At 41.5% G+C, this 27,105-nt stretch overlaps 2 protein-coding genes across 11 annotated transcripts; one reads left to right on the forward strand and one right to left on the reverse strand.

Moving 5' to 3' along the window:
- The first annotated feature begins 2,678 nt into the window (after positions 1-2,678).
- LOC26535552 lies at positions 2,679-27,105 on the forward strand. Of its 9 annotated transcripts, none has more exons than XR_005561986.2 (9): positions 8,889-9,187; positions 11,317-11,951; positions 12,015-12,672; positions 20,985-21,204; positions 21,272-21,967; positions 22,025-22,417; positions 25,969-26,031; positions 26,088-26,411; positions 26,470-27,105. XR_005561986.2 is itself a non-coding variant. In XM_039377218.2 (3 exons), the coding sequence occupies exons 1-3, from the start codon at positions 2,845-2,847 to the stop codon at positions 3,294-3,296; spliced, it is 333 nt and encodes a 110-aa protein (XP_039233152.1). In that variant the 5' UTR covers positions 2,679-2,844; the 3' UTR covers positions 3,297-3,612. The 9 variants fall into 9 exon arrangements, 3 of the variants coding, with proteins under 3 accessions (XP_039233152.1, XP_039233154.1, XP_039233153.1); XR_005561987.2 differs by having other exon boundaries at positions 11,317-11,947; positions 20,985-21,208; XR_005561989.2 differs by having other exon boundaries at positions 11,317-11,947; positions 26,088-26,415.
- On the reverse strand, positions 12,678-13,553 carry LOC120322166. 2 transcript variants are annotated; one of them, XM_039377216.2, is made up of 3 exons: positions 13,318-13,553; positions 13,167-13,259; positions 12,678-13,105 (listed from the first exon to the last, which is right to left on the reverse strand). In XM_039377216.2, the coding sequence occupies exons 1-3, from the start codon at positions 13,420-13,422 to the stop codon at positions 12,971-12,973; spliced, it is 333 nt and encodes a 110-aa protein (XP_039233150.1). In that variant the 5' UTR covers positions 13,423-13,553; the 3' UTR covers positions 12,678-12,970. The 2 variants fall into 2 exon arrangements, with proteins under 2 accessions (XP_039233150.1, XP_039233151.1); XM_039377217.2 differs by having other exon boundaries at positions 13,090-13,259; positions 13,314-13,525.

Here is a 27,105-nt window from a genome sequence, read left to right on the forward strand (position 1 = left end):
ACGAAGCAACCATCAACCACAAGACCAGGCAAAACCTGTTCTTTGTTAATCTAAAACACGCCGTAAATATTTCGGAAGTTCTAAAAGTAACGCAACTCGGTAGACACAGAGTCACCATAGAACGCGCTCGTCGCAGAAAAGAAGTGCTGCAATGTATGGGATGCCACATCTTTGGACACTCCAAAAACTATTGTCTCCAGGACCCTATATGTGGCAAGTGCGCTGGCCCTCACGCAACTGGTTCTATGCTGTGCACGAGTGGTAATTATTCGTGCATCAACTGCGGACAAAGTCTGCCCTGTCAGGATCGAAAAAATAAAGAAGCTCAGGCCCAATCCAAGACTGCCTGGATTTAAAAATAATAGCAACTCTGTCAGCTCAACAAGAGGTGGAAGTTTTAACCAAGGTTTCATCCCGGCTGAGGCTGTCAGAAGCACTATCTCATACGCCGATGTTGTACGGCCCAAAGGTCCCCAATTCAGATCAGCTGAGACTCACCAACCCCACAGGGACCTAGACTCAACACAAGATTTGGGTCTTGGGAAAAAGTTTCTGGCCCTGGAAAGCGCCATCCGGGATATAAACTCGAGAATGGACAAAATGTTCAAACTAATAGAGGAGACCGTGGAATCTAACAAGGCTTTTAGAGAACTTGTTCAGATCCTTATATCACGGACATCAAAATGACTCAACCTATAATAAAAATCGGATTGTGGAATGCACGTGGACTAGCTAGGAACGCTGAGGAACTTAGGCTTTTCCTAAGCATGCAAGATATCGACATCATGTTTGCCACTGAAACACACGTGCGAGAAGGACAGCGCATCTTTTTACCTGGATACTCCACCTACCACGCTGTCCACCCCAGTGGAAACAGCAGAGGCGGTGCCACTGTCATAGTGCGATCCTCCTTGCAGCATTGTCCCCAACCTCCAATCTCAACCAACGACCGGCAGGTAGCGAGTGTGCAGCTACAGACTTCAGAGGGAAAGGTTACATTAGCTTCGGTGTATCTCCCACCCAATGAGCGTTTAATAAAAGCGCATATTGAAACCCTCTTTGTAACGCTAGGTGCCAACATTTTTCCCCTCCAACACACAGATAGCTCCATCTGCGATAAATTTTTTTGTAACCAAAGGCTACTATATGAACAGATTCAACATCCGAACCTTACACGATCTGACTTCAGACCACACCCCTCTCCTGGCTGATCTATATGCTTCGCCACTGAAAAAGCCTGAACGCTGCCGTTTCCTAGCTCCTGGTACTAATGTAGAAGCTTTCAAGGATCACCTGTCTGAACTAATCGACTTAAACATGGAAACTCAAGGGACAGAAGGTATCGACAACGCCATTAACTTATTTATGTATAACCTGAAAGAAGCAACAGCACATGCGTCACCGAGTACTCCACGCAATGGCCAAGCCTTTATCCAGCCGCCCCTGGCTTCTGTAATAGTTGACCTCCTACGCCTTAAACGAAAAGTCAGAAAGGAATTTGCCAGAACAGGAGATGCTCGTATCCAACAGATCTACAGAAGGCTTTCGAATCGGCTTCATAAAGTGCTAACCCACAGAAAACAGCACCAGGTAGACAACCTTTTAGAGAACATGGGTACCGACTCCTCCTCAAAATTCTCACTGTCGAAATTCACGAAAAGGTTTAAGTCTCAGGCTTCTCAAAAATCCGCTATAAGGAGCCCTTCTGGTGGCTGGTGCCGCACAACACAGGACAAAGCAGAAGTGTTTGCAAGCAACTTGGAACAAAGATTTAGGCCGCTCGCATTTGCCGATGCGAATCACTGTCGTCTGGTTGCGCAGTCTCTCGAAACCCCATTTTAAATGGCACTGCCCGCAGATCCTGTCACCCTCGACGAACTGAAACAACTTGTTTCAATGCTGAAGCCAAAAAAAACCCCGGGACATGACCTTCTTAACAACAGGACGATTAAAATCCTACCAGATCAACCTCTTCGGTTTCTGGTACTAATTTTTAACAGAGTTTTACTTGAGGGCTATTTCCCAAAAGGCTGCAAGTATAATCCTGATACTGAAACCAGGGCAAAATCCGACAGAGGTACCCTCTTATAGGCCGATCAGCCTCCTCCCCTCGCTTGGTAAAATTATGGAAAGGGTTATTCTCAACAGAATGCGAGACATTGAGGCTGTATTATTGGCGATACCTGACATCCAATTTGGATTCCGGACTCAGCATGGTACCCCCGAGCAACTCCATAGAGTTGTTAATTTTGCGCTAAAAGCCCTAGAAAAGAAAGAATATGCAGTAGCAGCTTCCTGGACATTCAACAAGCCTTTGATAGAGTGTGGCATCCTGGACTCCTACATAAAGCTAAACAAATACTAACACCTCAGCTATACCAGCTTATAATGAGTTTTTTGCTAGGACGAACATTTTGTGTGACGACCTATGGATGTACCTCTACCGTTAAAGCCATCGAAGCGGGAGTGCCTCAAGGAAGTGAGCTAGGCCCAACTTTATATTCTATCTTCTCCTCGGATATGCCCAACCATACAGCATTCACAGGACTAGATCGGAAAGATGTGCTGATTGCGACATATGCTAATGACACTGCAGTTCTGACAAAAAGGAAAAGCATTACCGAGGCCTCGGATGCACTGCAAGAGTACCTGGATGCATTTCAGAATTGGGCTGGGATGTGGAACGTCACGATAGACCACAGTTCACTGCGAGTATTCTTACTCGAACCAATTCCCACACAAATAATGGCGTGCAAGTCGGAGCCGAGGACCAGCAGCAGCGCAGCAAAATAGGAAAATAGGAATTGCAGAAAGAGGGATACTTGGCCGCCGTATGCGAACACAATGCCCGAGAACCGGCGATACGGTCTGGTGATAACAAACCAGAGTTCGGACGCGGACGGTGTGGACACCGTTGCCCTAATTGTGAACGCCAACCGACGCCGATGCGTAGGTTAAACTTCTTATTTTCCTTTATTCGACTCGTCTAACCAAGAACTCGTCACAGAATGCCGCGCTGTTCTTCTTACTTGTAACGGGGATTTCATCTGGCGCTGCTGGTTGCCACCATAGGCTTCATACCTCAACCTTAGCTAACATGGTGCATACATGGTACATACATACTTTTTAATACTGTGGGCCTTACGAGTATCTATCCGCAGACGTTCGACTCCAGCATGCTAGTGGTCTGCGAGGATGAGGAAACCGCCCAATGGGTCATCTCAGCCGTCTATGGTATGTGCCCGCCGCACTCCTGCCCGAACTTCATCGAGTTCTTCGGCCTCCTGAGGACGTGAGGAGTCGCAGAACCCGGGCCTAAACACCGACAAGTGGGCCGTGGTCAATCGCTCCACCCTAGACTGCAATGATGTGGAGCGGCAGGTCCCTCAGTTCTGCGACAACATCGTGATAGAGCTGTATGTCAAAGAGGAAAGTAGGGAATTAATCGCCGAACGATGCTTTACACTACGTTACTGCTTCTGGCAACTTCGATTCAGTTTTGATTGCTAGGACGTTTTTGGGTTTTCCAAATTATTTGGATATATTTTTTGGCTATTTACTCGAAATAGTAAAATTTTATGAAGTTAGAAAAGTAAACGTGAATAAAAGTTACTACAAAAAAAAACAAGAGAGAACGCTATAGTCGAGTTCCCCGACTATCTGATACCCGTTACTCAGCTAGTGTAAGTGCGAAGGACAGTTTTTGGCGGTTTGTGGGCGTTAGAGTGGGCGTGGCAAAAAGTTTTTTCGCGAAAAGATAGAAATTTACAAGACTAATACAAAAATGAAAAAATATCAAAACATTTTTCAAAAGTGTGGGCGTCGCAGTTTTGGGCGGTTTGTGGGCGTTAGAGTGGGCGTGGCAACATGAATCGACAAACTTGCGCTGCGTCTATGTCTCTGGAGTCTGTGTGCTTAGTCTCAACTTTCTAGCTTTTGTAGTTCCTGAGATCTCGACGTTCATACGGACAGACAGACGGACAGACGGACGGACAGACGGACATGGCCAAATCGACTCGGCTATTGATCCTGATCAAGAATATATATACTTTATATGGTCGGAAACGCTTCCTTCTGCCTGTTACATACTTTTCAACGAATCTAGTATACCCTTTTACTCTACGAGTAACGGGTATAAATATGGCGGCTTCGCGGCAACTGCATTTCTGACCGAGTAATTTCTCTGGCATTGATTGAGTTTCTTGCACATGTAAGAGATAGGAACTTCGTCACCTTCGTCATTTATCTGCATAAGCACGCCACCAACGCCGGTGTTAAAAATATGGGGTACGTAACACTGGGACATTACAAAGCTGCTTTTTTAAATTCTCAAAAGCTTCGTTAGCTGCCTTGAACCAATTAAAACGTAGTGTTTCTTTCAACGCATCCGTTAAAGGTGCTGAGACAGAAGCATAATTTCGAATAAATTTCTGGTACCACCCAGTCATACCCAGGAATCGTCGCAATTGCTTAATAGACTTAGGAACAGGATAATCTACGATAGCGCTAATTTTACCCATATCCATTGTGATTGCGCCATTGCCTACAATATGGCCTAAGTAGCTGACCTCCTTTCTACAAAATTTGCTTTTGTGAACATTGATGGTTAATCCAGCTTTTCTTAGACAAGATGATATTTCTTTCAGAACTAATACATGTCGTTCAAAGTTATCGGATCCGATCAAAAGGTCGTCTAGATATATAAATACTTCGTTTTTTAAAGTCCATGGAATTATTCGGCCCATTAATTTGGACATGGTTGAGAGCACGTTGGTAAGACCAAATGGCATTACGGTGAAGTGGTAGAGAGGTCTACCTGGTACCGTAAAAGCTGTTTTATCACGCGAACTTGTCTCTAGTGGGCAACCGGCTTTGGCAACCGGCTTAGGATGCCATCTATGATGGGCATTGGATAAGCATCCTTGCGTGTCACTTGGTTCACCTTTCGGCTATCTATACATAATCGCACTTTATCGAGTTTGCGGACCAATACGACAGGGGAAGACCACGCACTGGTCTACTCTTCAATAACCCCTAAAGCAAGCATGCGATCCAGTTCATCATACATAAGTTTTTCGATAGCTGGGGACACAGGATAACGTCGCTACTTGATAGGTACGGAATCGCCAACGTCAATGGAGTGGGAAAGCATGGTCGTTTTCCCTATACCCTTTTTGGCAAAAGAAGGAAAGCATTAAACTACGGCGTCAAGTTGCTGTTTTTGTTCTTCAGTCAGAAAACGAACATCGTCTAGATCTACTGCTGGGAGATTACTTTCTGGACTAGGTTTCATTTTAGCATATGATAATAGCTGATATTCTGTCCAAAAATCGAACCCTAAATAAAGTGATTGCTTTAACGAAGGTACGATGTAAAAAGTAATATCCTTGGTCATATTGTTGTACTTAATTTCTGTGCGAATCTTGCCCACGGTGTTTTGGGATTTTCCATCGGCAGTATGAACAATACTTTGAACAGGTTTATAAGGACACTTTTCTATCAGTATTTCTTCGGCTAGTTTTCCACCTATACAACTAAAAAAATTCTGATCGGCCAAGAATTTTTACGTCTGCGTATGGTCGTACATCAGAGGCAATAATTGCTGATAACGAAAACCGTTTTTCGATTTTTATCTGATCAAAAAAATCTTTAATACGCTGTGCAGATAGCGAGGGCTGTCTCTGATGTTTATTGAGAGATTCGCCGGGTGGACCTAATTCGGTTAAAGGATAGTCTGGTTGCTAAGACAAATCAGGGAGAGAGGGTACAGAGCAGCTATTGGTTACTCCGTATTGGCGGCTTTCGTCACCACGAAGTGTAGTTTTTTGAGCGACAATGAGGGCATGAAGGAAGGTAGGTGTCTGTTTTGCCACACCCATAGCAGAACACACGACGTTCGGCTAAGCAATCCTGATATCTGTGTCCGATTTTGCTACAATTCCAGCAGGATAAGTTAATTGCGGAAATTTCAACTGTGTCTGAATCCGACTCCACTTCGGTCTCAAGAATTGCCTCCTGCACAAACCTATGAGGAGCAGGAAGAGGTTTTCGCAATCCTGGCTTGACAGTAAGCATGAACGTTTCCCTTTTGCGAATAATCTTCTTTAGCTAAGAAATGCTACTGATCTCCTTATATAAAAAAGCTCATGCTGAATTTCTGGGGTACACTTCGGTGGTAACGCCAATACCAATCGCTAGCAACACCTTCAAATAAAGTGTTGACATGGCTAGTTAGAAACATAAAATTACCTTCTAATGTCTGTTTGGTAAGTGCTTCGACCCTAGTAAGAAAATAGATAAGAATGAGTTTTACCGAGGGTAGAGTGTAGTTTATTCACCCACAATTCTAGATCCAACCTGAAAAGGAAACAGGAAATATAAAAATGGTAACCTGTGTCACACTCCAATTAAACTCAACCTGGTGGCATCCTTATAAGTCCCATATGTACACATTCGGTGTTGGAAAATATAAGAAGGGAATGCCATGAGAGAGTCGAGAGAGAACCAACAATAGAAGCGGACGTGATTGCAACGAGCGGCAAAAACGTTAACATCGATTAAAACTTATTTGATTAATTAATTAAAGTATACCTAATACTATAACGTTTCGATTCTTTCACATAGTTAGTCGCGCTACCCAATCGCTTAATTCCTGACAAAACTAAAAGCTTACACACATAGGCATCGCGAATCATCTAATAAGAAAGATCCCTAGAAATAATATTACGGCTGAGTCACTTGCAGAACTATCATCAGATCACTCACCAGTTTTACTTGCTCTCAGGCATCGACCACATACAACTGAGCACACCTACAGGCTGACAGGCAACAGGAGCAACTGGGCAAGGTACACGAAATACCAACTCAAACAGTGTCTACCCATGAGGATATTGACCGCCTGACCGAATCGATGGAGGAAAATCTTGTTGCTGCAGCCAAGGCCTCTACCCCTCCAGACACACACAAAATGACAAATCATACCAAGACAACTTGCGAAATCGAACAGCTACTACTTGAAAAACGAAGACTAAGAAGAGAATGGCAGAATCACAGATCCCCAAAGGCTAAGGAACAACTAACTAACTAACTAAAGAGCAACACGTAGACTAACCAGGGCACTTAAGCTTGAGGAAGCAAACGCCCAGCATCTATATATCGAACAACTATCGTCCAGCAGCAAGAAGAACCCTTTGTGGAAAGCACACAAAAATATTCAGCCTCCAGCAGAAACAGTCGTTCCACTGCGAGGCCCCTCAGGAAGCTGGATACGCAGCGAACGAGATAGAGAAAGTGCATTCGCTGATCACCTTCAAGGCGTATTCCAACCAAATACTGCTAGCAACTCATTTGTCCTACCTGTAGCAATTAAAATCCAGCCACCAATAAATCCAATAACATTTAGTCAACGTGAGATAGCATCTATAATAAAAGATCTTGAGCCCAAAAAATCACCTAGACACGACTTGGTGACACCATAAATGATCATAGAACTCCCACCGTGTGCGGTTCTGACCTTATGCAATCTCTTTAACGCTATTACGAACCTTGGATACTATCCCCAAAGGTGGAAAACGGGGGTCATAGTGATGATTCCCAAACCAGGCAAAGACAAAACGCAACCCTCATCCTACAGACCAATCAGTCTCCTATCGTGTCTCTCGAAACTGTTTGAAAAGGCATTCTTAAAACACCTAGCTCCCTACTTAAGAATGCGAAAGACAATACCATCCCATCAATTTGGTTTTCGCAAAAATCATGGAACGATCGAACAGGTCAATCGCATCACAAACGAAATTCGTACTGGTTTTGAGCACCGGGAATACTGCTCAGCAATATTCTTAGATGTCGCACAAGCATTTGACCGAGTCTGGCTGGAAGGACTAATGTACAAGATAACAAAACTGCTTCCGCAGAATACCCACAAAGTGTTCGTTATCTTCAAAAGAGTGTTCTCAATCAGGTGTAACAGTTCGACTTCACACGACCGCGTCATCAATGCTGGAGTTCCCCAAGGAAGTGTGCTGGGCCCCGTTCTTTACACTTTATATACAGCAGGCATGCCTACAAACTATCAGCTCACAACCTCTACGTTTGCTGACGGTACCGCAATACTCAGCCGATCCAAATGCCCATCAAAGGCAACAGAAAAACTTGACTGTCATCTTAAAACAGTGGAAAGATGGTTTGCGGACTGGCGCATTAAGATAAACGAGACCAAAAGCAGACATGTAACATTCTCACTGAATAGACAAACCTGCCCACCATGTACCCTAAACAATACACTCATCCTACAATCAGACGTAGTAACATAACTACCAAAACATAACATAACTAACAAAAACCAATCAATGCAGAAAAAAATTGCCGAATTAGTGAAACCATTGCGCGAACTTCAAGAGAGATCTTTTCATCCGAGCGGTATCTCCTCTCCAATCGAAAACGCTCAAAACGCAAACGAAATTATAGAGTGTAGTGTATGCCTAACACGTCTCAACAAGTCCTTTCGCAATCGATTGCGTCACAAGCTAAGGTTGCTACGTCACAGCAACACGATAATGTTGCCACGTCTCGGCAACACGCTAATGTTATCACGTCACAGCAACACGATAATATTGCTACGTCTCAGCAACAGTATAATATCGTTACGTCACAGCAACACGATAATGTTGCTACGTCTCGGCAGCACGTTAATGTTATCACGTCACAGCAACACGATAATGTCGCTGTCTTTCCGCAACATTCGATCTTTCCGCAACACGTTCATTTCTCAATGACACCGCAAATCCACGTTAATTCGCAAACGTATACTTATTCGTCACAGCCAAATTTATTCTCCGATTCCCCACGCTCATTTGGGACACTGTAACGCAACAAAGGCGCCTTTCGGCACATATTTACAGCCACACTATGATTTAAATCAATACAATACACATTCGTAACATCGTCAAAAAATAACGAAAATCCATATACCCCGATTCCGCCAAACTTCTTATACAAACGCGGCCCAACGGTATCTGAAAACATTAATAGTTCGTACGGAAGTATAAGTGAAATGGTATCTCTTCTCCCGGAATTCAACCCATCATCCATCAAGTCCTTAGATTCGCAACAATTCATTAGACTCCCTTCAAACCGCATATCGTTGGGATGATCGAAATCTAATATTTGCAGTTCAACACAAAAAAGGGTGAGTTAACCAATTCAACAATATCAACACACATCATCAACGGGATTAATGATTACGATTTTAAAAGGAAGATATCTAATAATTATATATCTTGTAACGACCTGTTAAGAGGTATTCTTGCCTATTTAGCGCATAACGAAATAAAGCATAATCACTTTAATATGTCTAGCAAACGTGATCCCAACGCTCATAAACAAAATATACAAGCGTTTCCAAAAAATGTTAGTATGCCACGCCCATTAGTTTGGGCGGTACCGAAAGGTGCTGGTGAGCAACGTTTGGCAGTAGTAGTGTATAAGCACAGATGGGTTTTTTATTTAAGGCATTTGGTGTTGCATTTTTGCACTGTCTGCAACGTCCCCTTTCTCCAAAAACCACCCAATGTTCATAATGTTATCATAACTGTAGGATTGATCCGAAATTTGTACTTATTTGTTTGAAGAAACACTGTTTGAATATACTACTGAGCTTTCTCTTTCTGCATTTGTTGGTCGACCTCTCTTTTTATACCCGTTACTCGTAGAGTAAAAGGGTATACTAGATTCGTTGAAAAGTATGTAACAGGGAGAAGGAAGCGTTTCCGACCATATAAAGTATATATATTCTTGATCAGGATCAATAGCCGAGTCGATTTGGCCATGTCCGTCTGTCCATCCGTCTGTCCGTCCGTCTGTCTGTCCGTATGAACGTCGAGATCTCAGGAACTACAAAAGCTAGAAAGTTGAGATTAAGCATACAGACTCCAGGGACATAGACGCAGCGCAAGTTTGTCGAATCATGCTGCCACGCCCACTCTAACGCCCACGAACCTCCCAAAACTGCCACGCCCACACTTTTGAAAAATGTTTTGATAAAATTTTTCATTTTTGTATTAGTCTTGTAAATTTCTATCGATTTGCAAAACAACTTTTTGTCACGCTTACTCTAACGCCCACAAACCGCCAAAAACTGTCAGTGTTGAAGACTCTCCTTCGCACTTCTACTAGCTGAGTAACGGGTATCAGATAGTCGGGAAACTCGACTATAGCGTTCTCTCTTGTTTTTTTTTGCAAATGGAGTTCATTAGCAATTTCCGATTGAAATTTTATAAAGGGAATATGTTTTTGCTTTGGGTTTAAAAAATTCTGATGTACCACTTTGTTGATCGGTGGCAAATTTTGTAGAGCTCCATTAGCATACCTGCCAAATCTACTTCACCCACGTATAAAGCAGCAATAACTGGCCTTGAAAAATGAATGTTAGCTTTTTTTTTGGCTCCAACTTTTGCATATTCCAACAGGCTGATAACCTGCAGATATTAGTTAAACAGGCGTATTATCAAACCGTTTTGCACACAAGACAATGGTTAATTTCGCATTTCATATCAAAAGAACCAGTCCCGCGCTGTTTTAATTCCGCATCTGAGAGCAGTTGGCATTTTTTAATAACGGTACCTGTTGCAAAGATTCCTATTTTCCTTAACGAAATCAGAAGGCTTACTGACGTAAGGAGCAATTTTATCAAAGCAATTGTCAACAACATCGCAACAGTCAGGCTCACATCCCTGTATTTTCCAGAAGGGCAACCTCGATACTTTCTCCCTTTCAATAATTCCATCTAAACTCTTTTCCAGTACCATAGAAACAGAATAATTAACATTTCTTTTATTGCTTAAGCATATCGCTGTCATTCAAGATTTACTTAATCGAGGAAGAAAAAGAATTGTTTATCCCCAACGCTGAATTTGCGAATAGGGGGAGTGTATCAAATCACGTTATCAAAAAATTCTAACACTGAATCGGCAATATCCTGGTGTTACGATTTCATTTCCGGTGGTAAGGTACCCCCAGGTGTCGTAATTGAATACTTGTATCATGTCTTCAAAGAGATTAAAGAGAATCTCAATAAAAACTGGGTATCTTACAATGTTACTAGGATTACGTCGTCCTTTCATGGGCCTCTTCAGTTTAGGGCACCTTTGTGCGGCAGCTTCCATTGAGATGATTGAGCTTTGGTTTCCACTTCATAACCATAAACCCACGATTCGTGACCACGACGCCACAGTCAACATTCGGAATGCATCCGCCCACTTAATTTTGTTTTTTACACAAAATTGGATACTGGTTCTTTGACCCATTTTTTTTGAATAGGTAATAATCGAAGACGATCCAAAACACGTGCATGCAAATCAGCTGTCAACAATTAAGTGTACATTCAAAATGGCCCAGCTTGTCGGCATAAGGGACAGACAGGAGTACCAACAAACCGCCACAAACAAATCAAAATTCGTGAAAAATTAAAAAATTCGCGATACTTTGCGAAATTCGGGAAATAATATGTATTTATTCTAAATCTACTATTAATTAGTTACAGGGGCGCCGAGCGTGGGCGTGGTCGCATTTTTTTCACAAATTATCAATGCTATTACAATAAAATGTGTGAAGTTTAAACCATGTAACTCAATTTTTCGACTTTATGCCCAAAAATCTAATTCTGGACCATAGTGCAGTGGTTGTACGTACTAAATAGGTATTAAATGTTTCGATACTTCTACATTGCAGCCCTAATTACAATGTAACCCTAGACAAGAGCAAGTTATCGATAGGAAGGGAGCGAGTGTAGAGTCGAGAGTCAAGTGGAAAAGTTGTCAAAAGCGGTTGTTACTAAATCTAAATTTCGTCGTCATAAGTCTATAGAATTAAATGTTAAGCTATATTATTTGTTTAATTAAACCATATAAGCGGAGAACTTACCCTCGTCCTTGCAGTACTTCGATTAAATGTTGGTGACTACAAACAAAATTTTGTACTTGTTAAAGATTTTCTATAAAAAACACATTTGGATTTAGAATTGACCCTTGAGCAGATCTGCTGCGTCGTTGTCGTTCTTTTGCCTAAATTGGCAGTATGATTTAAGCGCATAATTAATGAAAAGAAATAACCGAAAAAGTATTGTCGAGACCAAAAAACGTTTAGAAAACGTATTACCTGTCAAGATTATTGGGAAATAATGACCCGGGAGAAGTTCTCTATTGGTTTTGCGCTCCAACAATTTTTCTTGAAGTTAAAGTTATGCTAACGAATCGGCCGGATGCGGAAATACAGACCTTGAGGTCGCCTTACTATCCTGGACATTGCAACAAATGCCGCATGCATATACATTGCGCACAAGAACAATTCAGAGAACAGGCTGGTTACAAGCCCAGAAAGGCAAGGAGACAACAGAGGGCCGAGAAAAGCCTCCCTGCTGGTTGCACAAGCAATCGGCGACAAACGCCTTGGAATGGCACGGTCTATTCTCTGACTAGAGCTTCAAATTACCGCAAGCCGATATTGACGACCCAGAAAAAGCAGCTAACGGCTCGATCGCCCATTTCAAATCCAGGCGTCATCGGTGCTGTCAATCCAATATAAAAATTGTCTTTAAGTAGCCTGGGAGGCGAGAAGAGGAAGTCAGCAGGATGGTAAAACCTAAGCCACCGCTATACGCCGCGCTGAGCCCTAGTGGTAAGTTTTTGGTGTGATGAATTTCGTCGGCAGTTATTTATGTAATATTTTTATTAGGCTCGGCGATTGTTAAAAAGTTTAAAAGTTAAAAATTTTACTGAATCGAAGTTGCCAGAAGCAGTAACGTAGTGTAAAGCATCGTTCGGCGATGAATTCCCTACTTTCCTCATTGACATACAGCTCTATCACGATGTTGTCGTAGAACTGAGGGACCTGCCGCTCCACATCATTGCAGTCTAGGGTGGAGCGATTGACCACGGCCCACTTGTCGGTGTTTAGGCCCGGGTTCTGCGACTCCTCACGTCCTCAGGAGGCCGAAGAACTCGATTAAGGGCTGGCAGGAGTGCGGCGGGCACATACCATGGACGGCTGACATGACCCATTGGGCGGTTTCCTCATCCTCGCAGACCACTAGCATGCTGGAGTCGAACGTCTGCGGATAGATACTCGTAAGGCCCACAGTATTAAAAAGTATGTATGTACCATGTATGCACCATGTTAGCTAAGGTTGAGGTATGAAGCCTATGGTGGCAAACAGCAGCGCCAGATGAAATCCCCGTCATAAGTAAGAAGAACAGCGCGGCATTCTGTGACGAGTTCTTGGTTAGACGAGTCGAATAAAGGAAAATAAGAAGTTTAACCTACGCATCGGCGTCGGTTGGCGTTCACAATTAGGGCAACGGTGTCCACACCGTCCGCGTCCGAACTCTGGTTTGTTATCACCAGACCGTATCGCCGGTTCTCGGGCATTGTGTTCGCATACGGCGGCCAAGTATCCCTCTTTCCCTTTAATTTTTGGGGGAATTGGTTCGAGTAAGAATACTCGCAGTGAACTGTGGTCCAGAAATCGATTTTTATACCCGTTTCTCGTAGAGTAAAAGGGTATACTAGATTCGTTGAAAAGTATGTAACAGGCAGAAGGAAGCGTTTCCGACCATATAAAGTATATATATATTCTTGATCAGGATCAATACCCGAGTCGATCTGGCCAGGTCCGTCTGTCCGTATGAACGTCGAGATCTCAGGAACTATAAAAGCTAGAAAGTGCACACTCCATATAGAGGCAGCGCAAGTTTGTTGACCCATGTTCTCACGCCCACCCTAAAGCCCACAAACCGCACAAAACTGCCACGCCCACACTTTTAAACAAGAGAGAACGCTACAGTCGAGTTCCCCGACTATCTGATGTTACTCAGATAGTGGAAGTGCGGGAAAGAGTTTTCAACGCTGACAGTTTTTGGCGGTTTGTGGGCGTTAGAGTGGGCTTGGCAAAAAGTTTTTTGCATATCGATAGAAATTTACAAGACTAATACAAAAATGAAAAAATATCAAAACATTTTTCAAAAGTGTGGGCGTGGCAGCTTTGGGCATTTTGTGGGCGTAAGAGTGGGCGTGGCAAAAAGTTTTTGGCAAATGATAGAAATTTATAAGACCAATACAAAAATGAAAAAATATCAAAACACTTTTCAAAAGTGTGGGCGTGGCAGCTTTGGGCGGTTTGTGGGCGTTAGAGTGGGCGTGGAAACATGAATCGACAAACTTGCGCTGCTTCTATGTCTTGGGAGTCTGTATGCTTAATCTCAACTTTCTAGATTTTGTAGTTCCTGAGATCTCGACGTTCATACGGACAGACAGACAGACGAACGGACAGACGGACATGGCCAGATCGACTCGGCTATTGATCCTGATCAAGAATATATATACTTTATATTGTCGGAAACGCTTCCTTCTGCCTGTTACATACTTTTCAACGAATCTAGTATACCCTTTTACTCTACGAGTAACGGGTATAGAAATGTGTTGATATTTTCTAAAATTTTTGTTAGTCTTGAAAATTTCCATCGATTTTCTTAAAATCGTTTGGCCACGCTCACCCTTACTCCCACAAATTTTAAAAAATGTTTTGATATTTTTCCAGTTTTGTATTGGTCTTGTAAATTTCTATCGATCTACAAAAAAACTTTTTGCCACGCCCACTCTAACGCCCACAAACCATCAAAATCTGTCAGTGTTGAAGACTCTCCTTCGCACTTCCACTAGCTGAGTAACGGGTATCAGATAGTCGGGGACTCGACACTGCAAATCGTACTACACGTAATACCTCTTTTGAGAAATACTAGACAATAATGGATCCGAGAAATCTACAGCTCTATGAAATATATCAGTTGCGACAATTGAATGTGACAATCTATCTTTCTTGTAAGCTATGTTGCAAGCTTGAGAAGCCTATGTATCCTAGTAGAACCAAGCTCGAATTATTAATCTGGTAATCGTGAACCAATATTTTATGAATTATTCCATATTTTGTTTTCAAAAGAGTCTATAATTTTTATGGGAAGAAGAAGTGACAAAAATTGAGTGATCTGAAAGCTGTTTGCCAGGTGTTTCGGTAGTAAACTTCTGCTTGTATATTGAATGACCCGTTGAACCATCAAATCCATAGCTGCATATTAGTTTCAGAACTGTTTGAGAACTGATTTAAAATATCAGTCTGCATTTTAATAATTCTGTACGCAGTATGATCCAAAAGGTTTTGTAATGATACTTGGGCACAGGTTTCTGTTACGTTTATATTTACAGGACGGCATTGTAATTTAGAATCCATTACTAGACTATAGTAGTTTGGATAAATGTTACTGTGGCGACTTGTATTCATAAATCTAGTGTTCATGTATTGCTGTTTTGTAAGAGAATTTTCTAGAAGGAAAGCTTCATCGGGAGCAAGTAGAATGGGTTTTTGTGTACCAAATTGCTTTCTCGATTCAGATGATTATTCGGGTGTTGTTATGGTTTTCTTAAGAATAAAAGCCGTTCCTTCCTGCTTTGTTTCTGCGCAGAGAGTGCTGCAGCATGTGCAAGAAGATTTGCACCACAATTATTTTCATCTGCAAGCTCAGATGCAAATTTCCTTTTTAAACTTGTGCCCGCATTTGTATAAGACGTCCATTGCTGTGGTGTCTTGCAGGTTTCATCGAGTGTAATTGATATCTTAGACGCCAGCCAGACATAAATCGTTCAAGCATGTAGTTATATTTGGAAAGATACTTATAAATGTAACTATTAAAATTACTGATTTTTTTTTTGTCTATTTTCTTTAAGATCTTGGATTCCAAAGCATTTTTATTAATCTTGGTGTACAGGGTGGGCCATCTACTTGTGACCCGTGTGATTCGTAAATAAAATTGTTAAGGAAAAGACAATTTGTTAATTTTGCACAGGCATTTATTTTAATTCAAGGAGATTAATATTATTAACATCTAAAATATTATTTGGATCATGTGCTCGCCTTTTTCCCTGATGACGAAATTGGCTCTTTGTTCGGCATTTTTCATCACTTTCTCGAGCGTAGCTTTAGGTATGGCCGCTATTTCACGTTTGATGTTCGCCTTGAGTTGAGTTAAAGTCCTTGGCTTGTTGATGTACACCTTAGAGTTCAAAAATCCCCACAAATAAGGTTGCATTCGCTTTCTACGCACAATTGGCATCAAAAGTGGCTTCGATTGATCGTTGGTGGAGTGTAGTTATCCATAGTAATGACTACTTGAAATGAAGAATCAGATGTGGTATGACGTTGGTCGATTTGACAATGTATGTCAAAGTTATTAAGAGTTGTCGTGGGTCACATTTAGATGGCCCACCCTGTATATCCAGTCCAATATACATCGAATTTTTCGATTGTTTTTTGCGCCATATTTCGAAAAGTTGCCTATATATTACCAAATAGTGAGAAAAGGGGGACAAATAAGGATGAGTTTTCGATTTGTGGCTAAAGACAACACACACAAGTACAATCTGGACAAATTAGTTGCTTTCAGCATGGAACAGCTTATTAGTTATATGCCACGAAAAAACGGAGAACGCATGTTAGTATTCTAAAAAATAATACACATAAATTGGAAGATGACTTTTCATAATTAAGTTGAATTTTCTGGACCAATTTTACACGTGTGGCACAATATAAAGCAACTAAATATTTTATTTCATTTTCTTTCTTTTCAGAAATCAGCTGTTCGCTAGCACACTTTTAAAAGCTGTCAACAAGTTTTGTTGCCACTTTTCAAGGTTTGAATTAAAATTTTTTATTAATGTATGATTTATTTAATTTAGAATTAAAATAGATATATTAACATCGAAAACTCGACTTTACGCCAAAAAAATCGATTTCTGGACCACAGTTCACTGCGAGTATTCTTACTCGAACCAATTCCCACACAAATAATGGCGTGCAAGTCGGAGCCGAGGACCAGCAGCAGCGCAGTGGAGCAACTGGTGGAGTGCAAAAATAGGAATATAGGAATTGCAGAAGGCGGGATACTTGGCCGCCGAATGCGAACACAATGCCCGAGAACCGGCGATACGGTCTGGTGATAACAAACCAGAGTTCGGACGCGGACGTTGTGGACACCTTTGCCCTAATTGTAAACGCCAACCGACGCCGATGCGTAGGTTAAACTTCTTATTTTCCTTTATTCGACTCGTCTAACCAAGAACTCGTCACAGAATGCCGCGCTGTTCTTCTTACTTATGACGGGGATTTCATCTGGCGCTGCTGTTTGCCACCATAGGCTTCATACCTCAACCTTAGCTAACATTGTGCATACATGGTACATACATAATACTGTGGGCCTTACCGAGTATCTATCCGCAGACGTTCGACTCCAGCATGCTAGTGGTCTGCGAGGATGAGGAAACCGCCCAATGGGTCATCTCAGCCGTCTATGGTATGTGCCCGCCGCACTCCTGCCAGCCCTTAATCGAGTTCTTCGGCCTCCTGAGGACGTGAGGAGTCGCAGAACCCGGGCCTAAACACCGACAAGTGGGCCGTGGTCAATCGCTCCACCCTAGACTGCAATGATGTGGAGCGGCAGGTCCCTCAGTTCTGCGACAACATCGTGATAGAGCTGTATGTCAAAGAGGAAAGTAGGGAATTAATCGCCGAACGATGCTTTAAACTACGTTACTGCTTCTGGCAACTTCTATTCAGTTTTGATTGCTAGGACGTTTTTGGGTTTTCCAAATTATTTGTTAATATTTTTTGGCTATTTACTCGAAATAGTAAAATTTTATGAAATTAGAAAAGTAAACGTCAATAAAAGTTCCTACAAAAAAAAAATATGGCGGCTTCGCGGCAACTGCATTTCTGACCAAGTAATTTCTCTGGCATTGATTAAGTTTCTTGCACATGTAAGAGATAGGAACTTTGAAACCTTCGTCATTTATCTGCATAAGCACGCCACCAACGCCGGTGTGACTGGCGTCGCAGTGGATATAATACGGCCGTTGAAAATATGGGGTACGTAACACTGGAACATTACAAAGCTGCTTTTTATACCCGTTACTCGTAGAGTAAAAGGGTATAAGGGTATCAGGAACTACAAAAGCTAGAAAGTTGAGATTAAGCATACAGACTCCAGAGATATAGACGCAGCGCAAGTTTGTCGATTCATGTTGCCACGCCCACTCTAACGCCCACAAACCGCCCAAAACTGCCACGCCCACACTTTTGAAAAATGTTGTGATATTTTTTCATTTTTGTATTGGTCTTGTAAATTTCTATCGATTTGCCAAAAAACTTTTTGCCACGCCCAGTCTAACGCCCACAAACCGCCCAAAGCTGCTACTCACACACTTTTGAAAAATGTTTTGATATTTTTTCATTTTTGTATTAGTCTTGTAAATTTTTATCGATTTAAAATAAAACTTTCTGCCACGCCCACTATAACGCCTACAAACCGCCAAAAACTGTGTTTAAGACTCTCCTTCTCCTCGTTGAGAGCGCGTTGGTAAGACCAAATGGCATTACGGTGAAGTGGTAGAGAGGTCTACCTGGTACCGTAAAAGCTGTTTTATCACGCGAACTTGTCTCTACTGGGCAACCGGCTTTGGCAACCGGCTTAGGATGCCATCTATGATGGGCATTGGATAAGCATCCTTGCGTGTCACTTGGTTCACCTTTCGGCTATCTATACATAATCGCACTTTTAGATGTTAGTCTTAATTACTGTATGTTTATTAAATTTAATGTTTAACGAAATCATGAGCAACTAAACATTTCCTTTACCAACTCTACTGATGACTCCACGGTCGTAAGGTTTCAATTTTATAAAGGGAATATGTTTTTGCTTTGGGTTTAAAAAATTCTGATGTACCACTTTATTGATCGGTGGCAAATTTTTTAGAGCTCCATTAGCATACCTGCCAAATCTACTTTACCCACGTATAAAGCAGCAATAACTGGCTTTGAAATATCAATGTAAGCTTTTTTTTTTGGCTCCAACGTTTGCATATTCCAACAGGCTGATAACCTGCATATATTAGTTAAACAGGCGTATTATCAAACCGTTTTGCACACATAAGATAATGGTTAATTTCGCATTTCATATCAAAAGAACCAGTCCCGCGCTGTTTTAATTCCGCATCTGAGAGCAGTTGGCAATTTCTTAATAACGGTACCTGCTGCAAAGATTCCTATTTTCTTTAAGGATCAATTTTATCAAAGCAATTGTCAACAACATCCCAAAAGTCAGGCTCACAACCTTCAATCACTGTATCTTCCAGAAGGGCAAGCTTGATACTTTTTTCCTTTCAATAATTCCATCTAAACTCTTCTCCAGTACCATAGAAACAGAATTATTAACATTTCTTCTATTGCTTAAGCATATCGCTGTCATTCAAGATTTACTCAATCGAGGAAGAACAAGAGAGAACGCTATAGTCGAGTTCCCCGACTATCTGATACCCGTTACTCAGCTAGTGTAAGTGCGAAGGACAGTTTTTGGCGGTTTGTGGGCGTTAGAGTGGGCGTGGCCAAAAGTTTTTTGGCGAAAAATTTACAAGACTAATACAAAAATGAAAAAATATCAAAACATTTTTCAAAAATGTGGGCGTGGCAGCTTTGGGCGGTTTGTGGGCGTTAGAGTGGGCGTGGCAAAGAGTTTTTTTGCAAATCGATAGAAATTTTCAAGACCAATACAAAAATGAAAAAATATTAACACATTTTTCAAAAATGTGGGCGTGGCAGTTTTGGGCGGTTTGTGGGCGTTAGAGTGGGCGTGGCAAAAAGTTTTTTTGCATATCGATAGAAATTTACAAGACCAATACAAAAATGAAAAAATATTAAAACATTTTTCAAAAGTGTGGGCGTCGCAGTTTTGGGCGGTTTGTGGGCGTTAGAGTGGGCGTGGCAGCATGATTCGACAAACTTGCGCTGCGTCTATGTCCCTGGAGTCTGTATGCCTAATCTCAACTTTCTAGCTTTTGTAGTTCCTGAGATCTCGACGTTCATACGGACAGACAGACGGACAGACGGACAGACGGACGGACAGACGGACATGGCCAAATCGACTTGTCTATTGATCCTGATCAAGAATATATATACTTTATATGGTCGGAAACGCTTCCTTCTGCCTGTTACATACTTTTCAACGAATCTAGTATACCCTTTTACTCTACGAGTAACGGGTATAAAAGGAAGTGTTAATCCCCAACGCTGAATTTGCGAATAGGGGGAGTGTATCAAGATCGCGTTATCAAAAAATTGTAACATTGAAACGGCAATATCCTGGTGTTACGATTTCATTTCCGGTGGTAAGGTACCCCCAGGTGTCGTAATTGAATACTTGTATCATGTCTTCAAAGAGATTAAAGAGAATCTCAATAAAAACTGGGTATCTTACAATGTTACTAGGATTACGTCGTCCTTTCATGGGCCTCTTCAGTTTAGGGCACCTTTGTGCGGCAGCTTCCATTGAGATGATTGAGCTTTGGTTTCCACTTCATAACCATAAACCCACGATTCGTGACCACGACGCCACAGTCAACATTCGGAATGCATCCGCCCACTTAATTTTGTTTTTTACACAAAATTGGATACAGGTTCTTTGACCAATTTTTTTGAATAGGTAATAATCGAAGACGATCCAAAACACGTGCATGCAAATCAGCTGTCAACAATTAAGTGTACATTCAAAATGGCCCAGCTTGTCGGCATAAGGGACAGACAGGAGTACCAACAAACCGCCACAAACAAATCAAAATTCGTGAAAAATTAAAAAATTCGCGATACTTTGCGAAATTCGGGAAATAATATGTATTTATTCTAAATCTACTATTAATTAGTTACAGGGGCGCCGAGCGTGGGCGTGGTCGCATTTTTTTCACAAATTATCAATGCTATTACAATAAAATGTGTGAAGTTTAAACCATGTAACTCAATTTTTCGACTTTATGCCCAAAAATCTAATTCTGGACCATAGTGCAGTGGTTGTACGTACTAAATAGGTATTAAATGTTTCGATACTTCTACATTGCAGCCCTAATTACAATGTAACCCTAGACAAGAGCAAGTTATCGATAGGAAGGGAGCGAGTGTAGAGTCGAGAGTCAAGTGGAAAAGTTGTCAAAAGCGGTTGTTACTAAATCTAAATTTCGTCGTCATAAGTCTATAGAATTAAATGTTAAGCTATATTATTTGTTTAATTAAACCATATAAGCGGAGAACTTACCCTCGTCCTTGCAGTACTTCGATTAAATGTTGGTGACTACAAACAAAATTTTGTACTTGTTAAAGATTTTCTATAAAAAACACATTTGGATTTAGAATTGACCCTTGAGCAGATCTGCTGCGTCGTTGTCGTTCTTTTGCCTAAATTGGCAGTATGATTTAAGCGCATAATTAATGAAAAGAAATAACCGAAAAAGTATTGTCGAGACCAAAAAACGTTTAGAAAACGTATTACCTGTCAAGATTATTGGGAAATAATGACCCGGGAGAAGTTCTCTATTGGTTTTGCGCTCCAACAATTTTTCTTGAAGTTAAAGTTATGCTAACGAATCGGTCGGATGCGGAAATATAGACCTTGAGGTCGCGTTTCCACTCTTCAATAATGCAATAATGCTCGCTCATGATTCCATCCTGGACATTGCAACAAATGCCGCATGCTTATACATTGCGCACAAGAACAATTCAGAGAACGGGGCTGCTTAAAAGCCCAGAAAGGCAAGGAGACAACAGAGGGCCGAGGAAAGCCTCCCTGCCGGTTGCACAAGCAATCGGCGACAAACGCCTTGGAATGGCACGGTCTATTCTCTGACTAGAGCTTCAAATTACCGCAAGCCGATATTGACGACCCAGAGAAAGCAGCTAACGGCTCGATCGGCCATTTCAAATCCAGGCGTCATCGGTGCTGTCAATCCAATATAAAAATTGTCTTTAAGTAGCCTGGGAGGCGAGAAGAGGAAGTCAGCAGGATGGTAAAACCTAAGCCACCGCTATACGCCGCGCTGAGCCCTAGTGGTAAGTTTTTGGTGTGATGAATTTCGTCGGCAGTTATTTATGTAATATTTTTATTAGGCTCGGCGATTGTTAAAAAGTTTAAAAGTTAAAAATTTTACTGAATCGAAGTTGCCAGAAGCAGTAACGTAGTGTAAAGCATCGTTCGGCGATGAATTCCCTACTTTCCTCATTGACATACAGCTCTATCACGATGTTGTCGCAGAACTGAGGGACTTGCCGCTCCACATCATTGCAGTCTAGGGTGGAGCGATTGACCACGGCCCACTTGTCGGTGTTTAGGCCCGGGTTCTGCGACTCCTCACGTCCTCAGGAAGCCGAAGAACTCGATTAAGGGCTGGCAGGAGTGCGGCGGGCACATACCATGGACGGCTGAGATGACCCATTGGGCGGTTTCCTCATCCTCGCAGACCACTAGCATGCTGGAGTCGAACGTCTGCGGATAGATACTCGGTAAGGCCCACAGTATTATGTATGTACCATGTATGCACAATGTTAGCTAAGGTTGAGGTATGAAGCCTATGGTGGCAAACAGCAGCGCCAGATGAAATCCCCGTCATAAGTAAGAAGAACAGCGCGGCATTCTGTGACGAGTTCTTGGTTAGACGAGTCGAATAAAGGAAAATAAGAAGTTTAACCTACGCATCGGCGTCGGTTGGCGTTCACAATTAGGGCAACGGTGTCCACACCTTCCGCGTCCGAACTCTGGTTTGTTATCACCAGACCGTATCGCCGGTTCTCGGGCATTGTGTTCGCATACGGCGGCCAAGTATCCCTCTTTCCCTTTAATTTTTGGGGGAATTGGTTCGAGTAAGAATACTCGCAGTGAACTGTGGTCCAGAAATCGATTTTTATACCCGTTTCTCGTAGAGTAAAAGGGTATACTAGATTCGTTGAAAAGTATGTAACAGGCAGAAGGAAGCGTTTCCGAACATATAAAGTATATATATTCTTGATCAGGATCAATACCCGAGTCGATCTGGTCATGTCCGTCTGTCCGTATGAACGTCGAGATCTCAGGAACTATAAAAGCTAGAAATTGCACGCTCCATATAGAGGCAGCGCAAGTTTGTTGACCCATGTTTTCACGACCACCCTAAAGCCCACAAACCGCTCAAAGCTGCCACGCCCACACTTTTAAACAAGAGAGAACGCTATAGTCGAGTTCCCCGACTATCTGATACCCGTTACTCAGATTGTGGAAGTGCGGGAAAGAGTTTTCAACGCTGACAGTTTTTGGCGGTTTGTGGGCGTTAGAGTGGGCTTGGTAAAAAGTTTTTTTGCAAATCGATAGAAATTTACAAGACTAATACAAAAATGAAAAAATATCAAAACATTTTTCAAAAGTGTGGGCGTGGCAGCTTTGGGCGGTTTGTGGGCGTGGCAAAAAGTGTTTTGGCAAATCGAAAGAAATTTACAAGACCAATACAAAAATGAAAAAATATCAAAACATTTTTCAAAAGTGTGGGCGTGGCAGTTTTGGGCGGTTTGTGGGCGTTAGAGTGGGCGTGGCAACATGAATCGACAAACTTGCGCTGCTTCTATGTCTTGGGAGTCTGTATGCTTAATCTCAACTTTCTAGATTTTGTAGTTCCTGAGATCTCGACGTTCATACGGACAGACAGACAGACGAACGGACAGACGGACATGGCCAGATCGACTCGGCTATTGATCCTGATCAAGAATATATATACTTTATATTGTCAGAAACGCTTCCTTCTGCCTGTTACATACTTTTCAACGAATCTAGTATACTAGTTTACTCTAGGAGTAACGGGTATAAAAATGAGTTGATATTTTCTCAAATTTTTGTTAGTCTTAAAAATTTCCATCGATTTGCTTAAAATCGCAAATTTTAAAAAATGTTTTGGTATTTTTCAGTTTTGTATTGGTCTTGTAAATTTCTATCGATCTACAAAAAAACTTTTTGCCACGCCCACTCTAACGCCCACAAACCATCAAAATCTGTCAGTGTTGAAGACTCTCCTTCGCACTTCCACTAGCTGAGTAACGGGTATCAGATAGTCGGGGACTCGACACTGCAAATCGTACTACACGTAATACCTCTTTTGAGAAATACTAGACAATAATGGATCCGAGAAATCTACAGCTCTATGAAATATATCAGTTGCGACAATTGAATGTGACAATCTATCTTTCTTGTAAGCTATGTTGCAAGCTTGAGAAGCCTATGTATCCTAGTAGAACCAAGCTCGAATTATTAATCTGGTAATCGTGAACCAATATTTTATGAATTATTCCATATTTTGTTTTCAAAAGAGTCTATAATTTTTATGGGAAGAAGAAGTGACAAAAATTGAGTGATCTGAAAGCTGTTTGCCAGGTGTTTCGGTAGTAAACTTCTGCTTGTATATTGAATGACCCGTTGAACCATCAAATCCATAGCTGCATATTAGTTTCAGAACTGTTTGAGAACTGATTTAAAATATCAGTCTGCATTTTAATAATTCTGTACGCAGTATGATCCAAAAGGTTTTGTAATGATACTTGGGCACAGGTTTCTGTTACGTTTATATTTACAGGACGGCATTGTAATTTAGAATCCATTACTAGACTATAGTAGTTTGGATAAATGTTACTGTGGCGACTTGTATTCATAAATCTAGTGTTCATGTATTGCTGTTTTGTAAGAGAATTTTCTAGAATGAAAGCTTCATCGGGAGCAAGTAGAATGGGTTTTTGTATACCAAATTGCTTTCTCGATTCAGATGATTATTCGGGTGCTGTTATGGTTTTCTTAAGAATAAAAGCCCATCCTTCCTGCTTTGTTTCTGCGCAGAGAGTGCTGCAGCATGTGCAAGAAGATTTGCACCACAATTATTTTCATCTGCAAGCTCAGATGCAAATTTCCTTTTTAATCTTGTGCCCGCATTTGTATAAGACGTCCATTGCTGTGGTGTCTTGCAGGTTTCATCGAGTGTAATTGATATTTTAGACGCCAGCCAGACATAAATCGTTCAAGCATGTAGTTATATTTGGAAAGATACTTACAAATGTAACTATTAAAATTACTGATTTTTTTTGTCTATTTCCTTTAAGATCTTGGATTCCAAAGCATTTTTATTAATCTTGGTGTACAGGGTGGGCCATCTACTTGTGACCCGTGTGATTCGTAAATAAAATTGTTAAGGAAAAGACAATTTGTTAATTTTGCACAGGCATTTATTTTAATTCAAGGAGATTAATATTATTAACATCTAAAATATTATTTGGATCATGTGCTCGCCTTTTTCCCTGATGACGAAATTGGCTCTTTGTTCGGCAGTTTTCATCACTTTCTCGAGCGTAGCTTTAGGTATGGCCGCTATTTCACGTTCGATGTTCGCCTTGAGTTGAGTTAAAGTCCTTGGCTTGTTGATGTACACTTTAGAGTTCAAAAATCCCCACAAATAAAAGTCGGGTGGCGTTAGATCGGACCATCTTGTTGGAACCAGAAGTTATGCATTCGCTTTCTACGCACAATTGGCATCAAAAGTGGCTTCGATTGATCGTTGGTGGAGTGTAGTTATCCATAGTAATGACTACTTGAAATGAAGAATCAGATGTGGTATGACGTTGGTCGATTTGACAATGTATGTCAAAGTTATTAAGAGTTGTCGTGGGTCACATTTAGATGGCCCACCCTGTATATCCAGTCCAATATACATCGAATTTTTCGATTGTTTTTTGCGCCATATTTCGAAAAGTTGCCTATATATTACCAAATAGTGAGAAAAGGGGGACAAATAAGGATGAGTTTTCGATTTGTGGCTAAAGACAACACACACAAGTACAATCTGGACAAATTAGTTGCTTTCAGCATGGAACAGCTTATTAGTTATATGCCACGAAAAAACGGAGAACGCATGTTAGTATTCTAAAAAATAATACACATAAATTGGAAGATGACTTTTCATAATTAAGTTGAATTTTCTGGACCAATTTTACACGTGTGGCACAATATAAAGCAACTAAATATTTTATTTCATTTTCTTTCTTTTCAGAAATCAGCTGTTCGCTAGCACACTTTTAAAAGCTGTCAACAAGTTTTGTTGCCACTTTTCAAGGTTTGAATTAAAATTTTTTATTAATGTATGATTTATTTAATTTAGAATTAAAATAGATATATTAACATCGAAAACTCGACTTTACGCCAAAAAAATCGATTTCTGGACCACAGTTCACTGCGAGTATTCTTACTCGAACCAATTCCCACACAAATAATGGCGTGCAAGTCGGAGCCGAGGACCAGCAGCAGCGCAGTGGAGCAACTGGTGGAGTGCAAAAATAGGAATATAGGAATTGCAGAAGGCGGGATACTTGGCCGCCGAATGCGAACACAATGCCCGAGAACCGGCGATACGGTCTGGTGATAACAAACCAGAGTTCGGACGCGGACGTTGTGGACACCTTTGCCCTAATTGTAAACGCCAACCGACGCCGATGCGTAGGTTAAACTTCTTATTTTCCTTTATTCGACTCGTCTAACCAAGAACTCGTCACAGAATGCCGCGCTGTTCTTCTTACTTATGACGGGGATTTCATCTGGCGCTGCTGTTTGCCACCATAGGCTTCATACCTCAACCTTAGCTAACATTGTGCATACATGGTACATACATAATACTGTGGGCCTTACCGAGTATCTATCCGCAGACGTTCGACTCCAGCATGCTAGTGGTCTGCGAGGATGAGGAAACCGCCCAATGGGTCATCTCAGCCGTCTATGGTATGTGCCCGCCGCACTCCTGCCAGCCCTTAATCGAGTTCTTCGGCCTCCTGAGGACGTGAGGAGTCGCAGAACCCGGGCCTAAACACCGACAAGTGGGCCGTGGTCAATCGCTCCACCCTAGACTGCAATGATGTGGAGCGGCAGGTCCCTCAGTTCTGCGACAACATCGTGATAGAGCTGTATGTCAATGAGGAAAGTTGGGAATTCATCGCCGAACGATGCTTTAAACTACGTTACTGCTTCTGGCAACATCGATTCAGTTTTGATTGCTAGGACGTTTTTGGGTTTTCCAAATTATTTGTTAATATTTTTTGGCTATTTACTCGAAATAGTAAAATTTTATGAAATTAGAAAAGTAAACGTGAATAAAAGTTATTAAAAAAAAAAATATGGCGGCTTCGCGGCAACTGCA

This window comes from Drosophila yakuba, unplaced genomic scaffold (genome assembly GCF_016746365.2).
Source record: "Drosophila yakuba strain Tai18E2 unplaced genomic scaffold, Prin_Dyak_Tai18E2_2.1 Segkk11_quiver_pilon_scaf, whole genome shotgun sequence".
NCBI classification, from domain to species: domain Eukaryota; kingdom Metazoa; phylum Arthropoda; class Insecta; order Diptera; family Drosophilidae; genus Drosophila; species Drosophila yakuba.

Bases quoted from the DNA above. Each gene is read 5' to 3' on its own strand.
- LOC26535552 (XM_039377218.2), top strand. From the start codon at position 2,845: ATGCCCGAGAACCGGCGATACGGTCTGGTGATAACAAACCAGAGTTCG. The intron at 2,950-3,007 runs GTAGGTTAAACT...AACTCGTCACAG, and splicing joins ACGCCAACCGACGCCGATGC to AATGCCGCGCTGTTCTTCTT. The intron at 3,101-3,161 runs GTGCATACATGG...ATCTATCCGCAG, and splicing joins CCTCAACCTTAGCTAACATG to ACGTTCGACTCCAGCATGCT.
- LOC120322166 (XM_039377216.2), bottom strand. From the start codon at position 13,422: ATGCCCGAGAACCGGCGATACGGTCTGGTGATAACAAACCAGAGTTCG. The intron at 13,260-13,317 runs GTAGGTTAAACT...AACTCGTCACAG, and splicing joins ACGCCAACCGACGCCGATGC to AATGCCGCGCTGTTCTTCTT. The intron at 13,106-13,166 runs GTGCATACATGG...ATCTATCCGCAG, and splicing joins CCTCAACCTTAGCTAACATG to ACGTTCGACTCCAGCATGCT.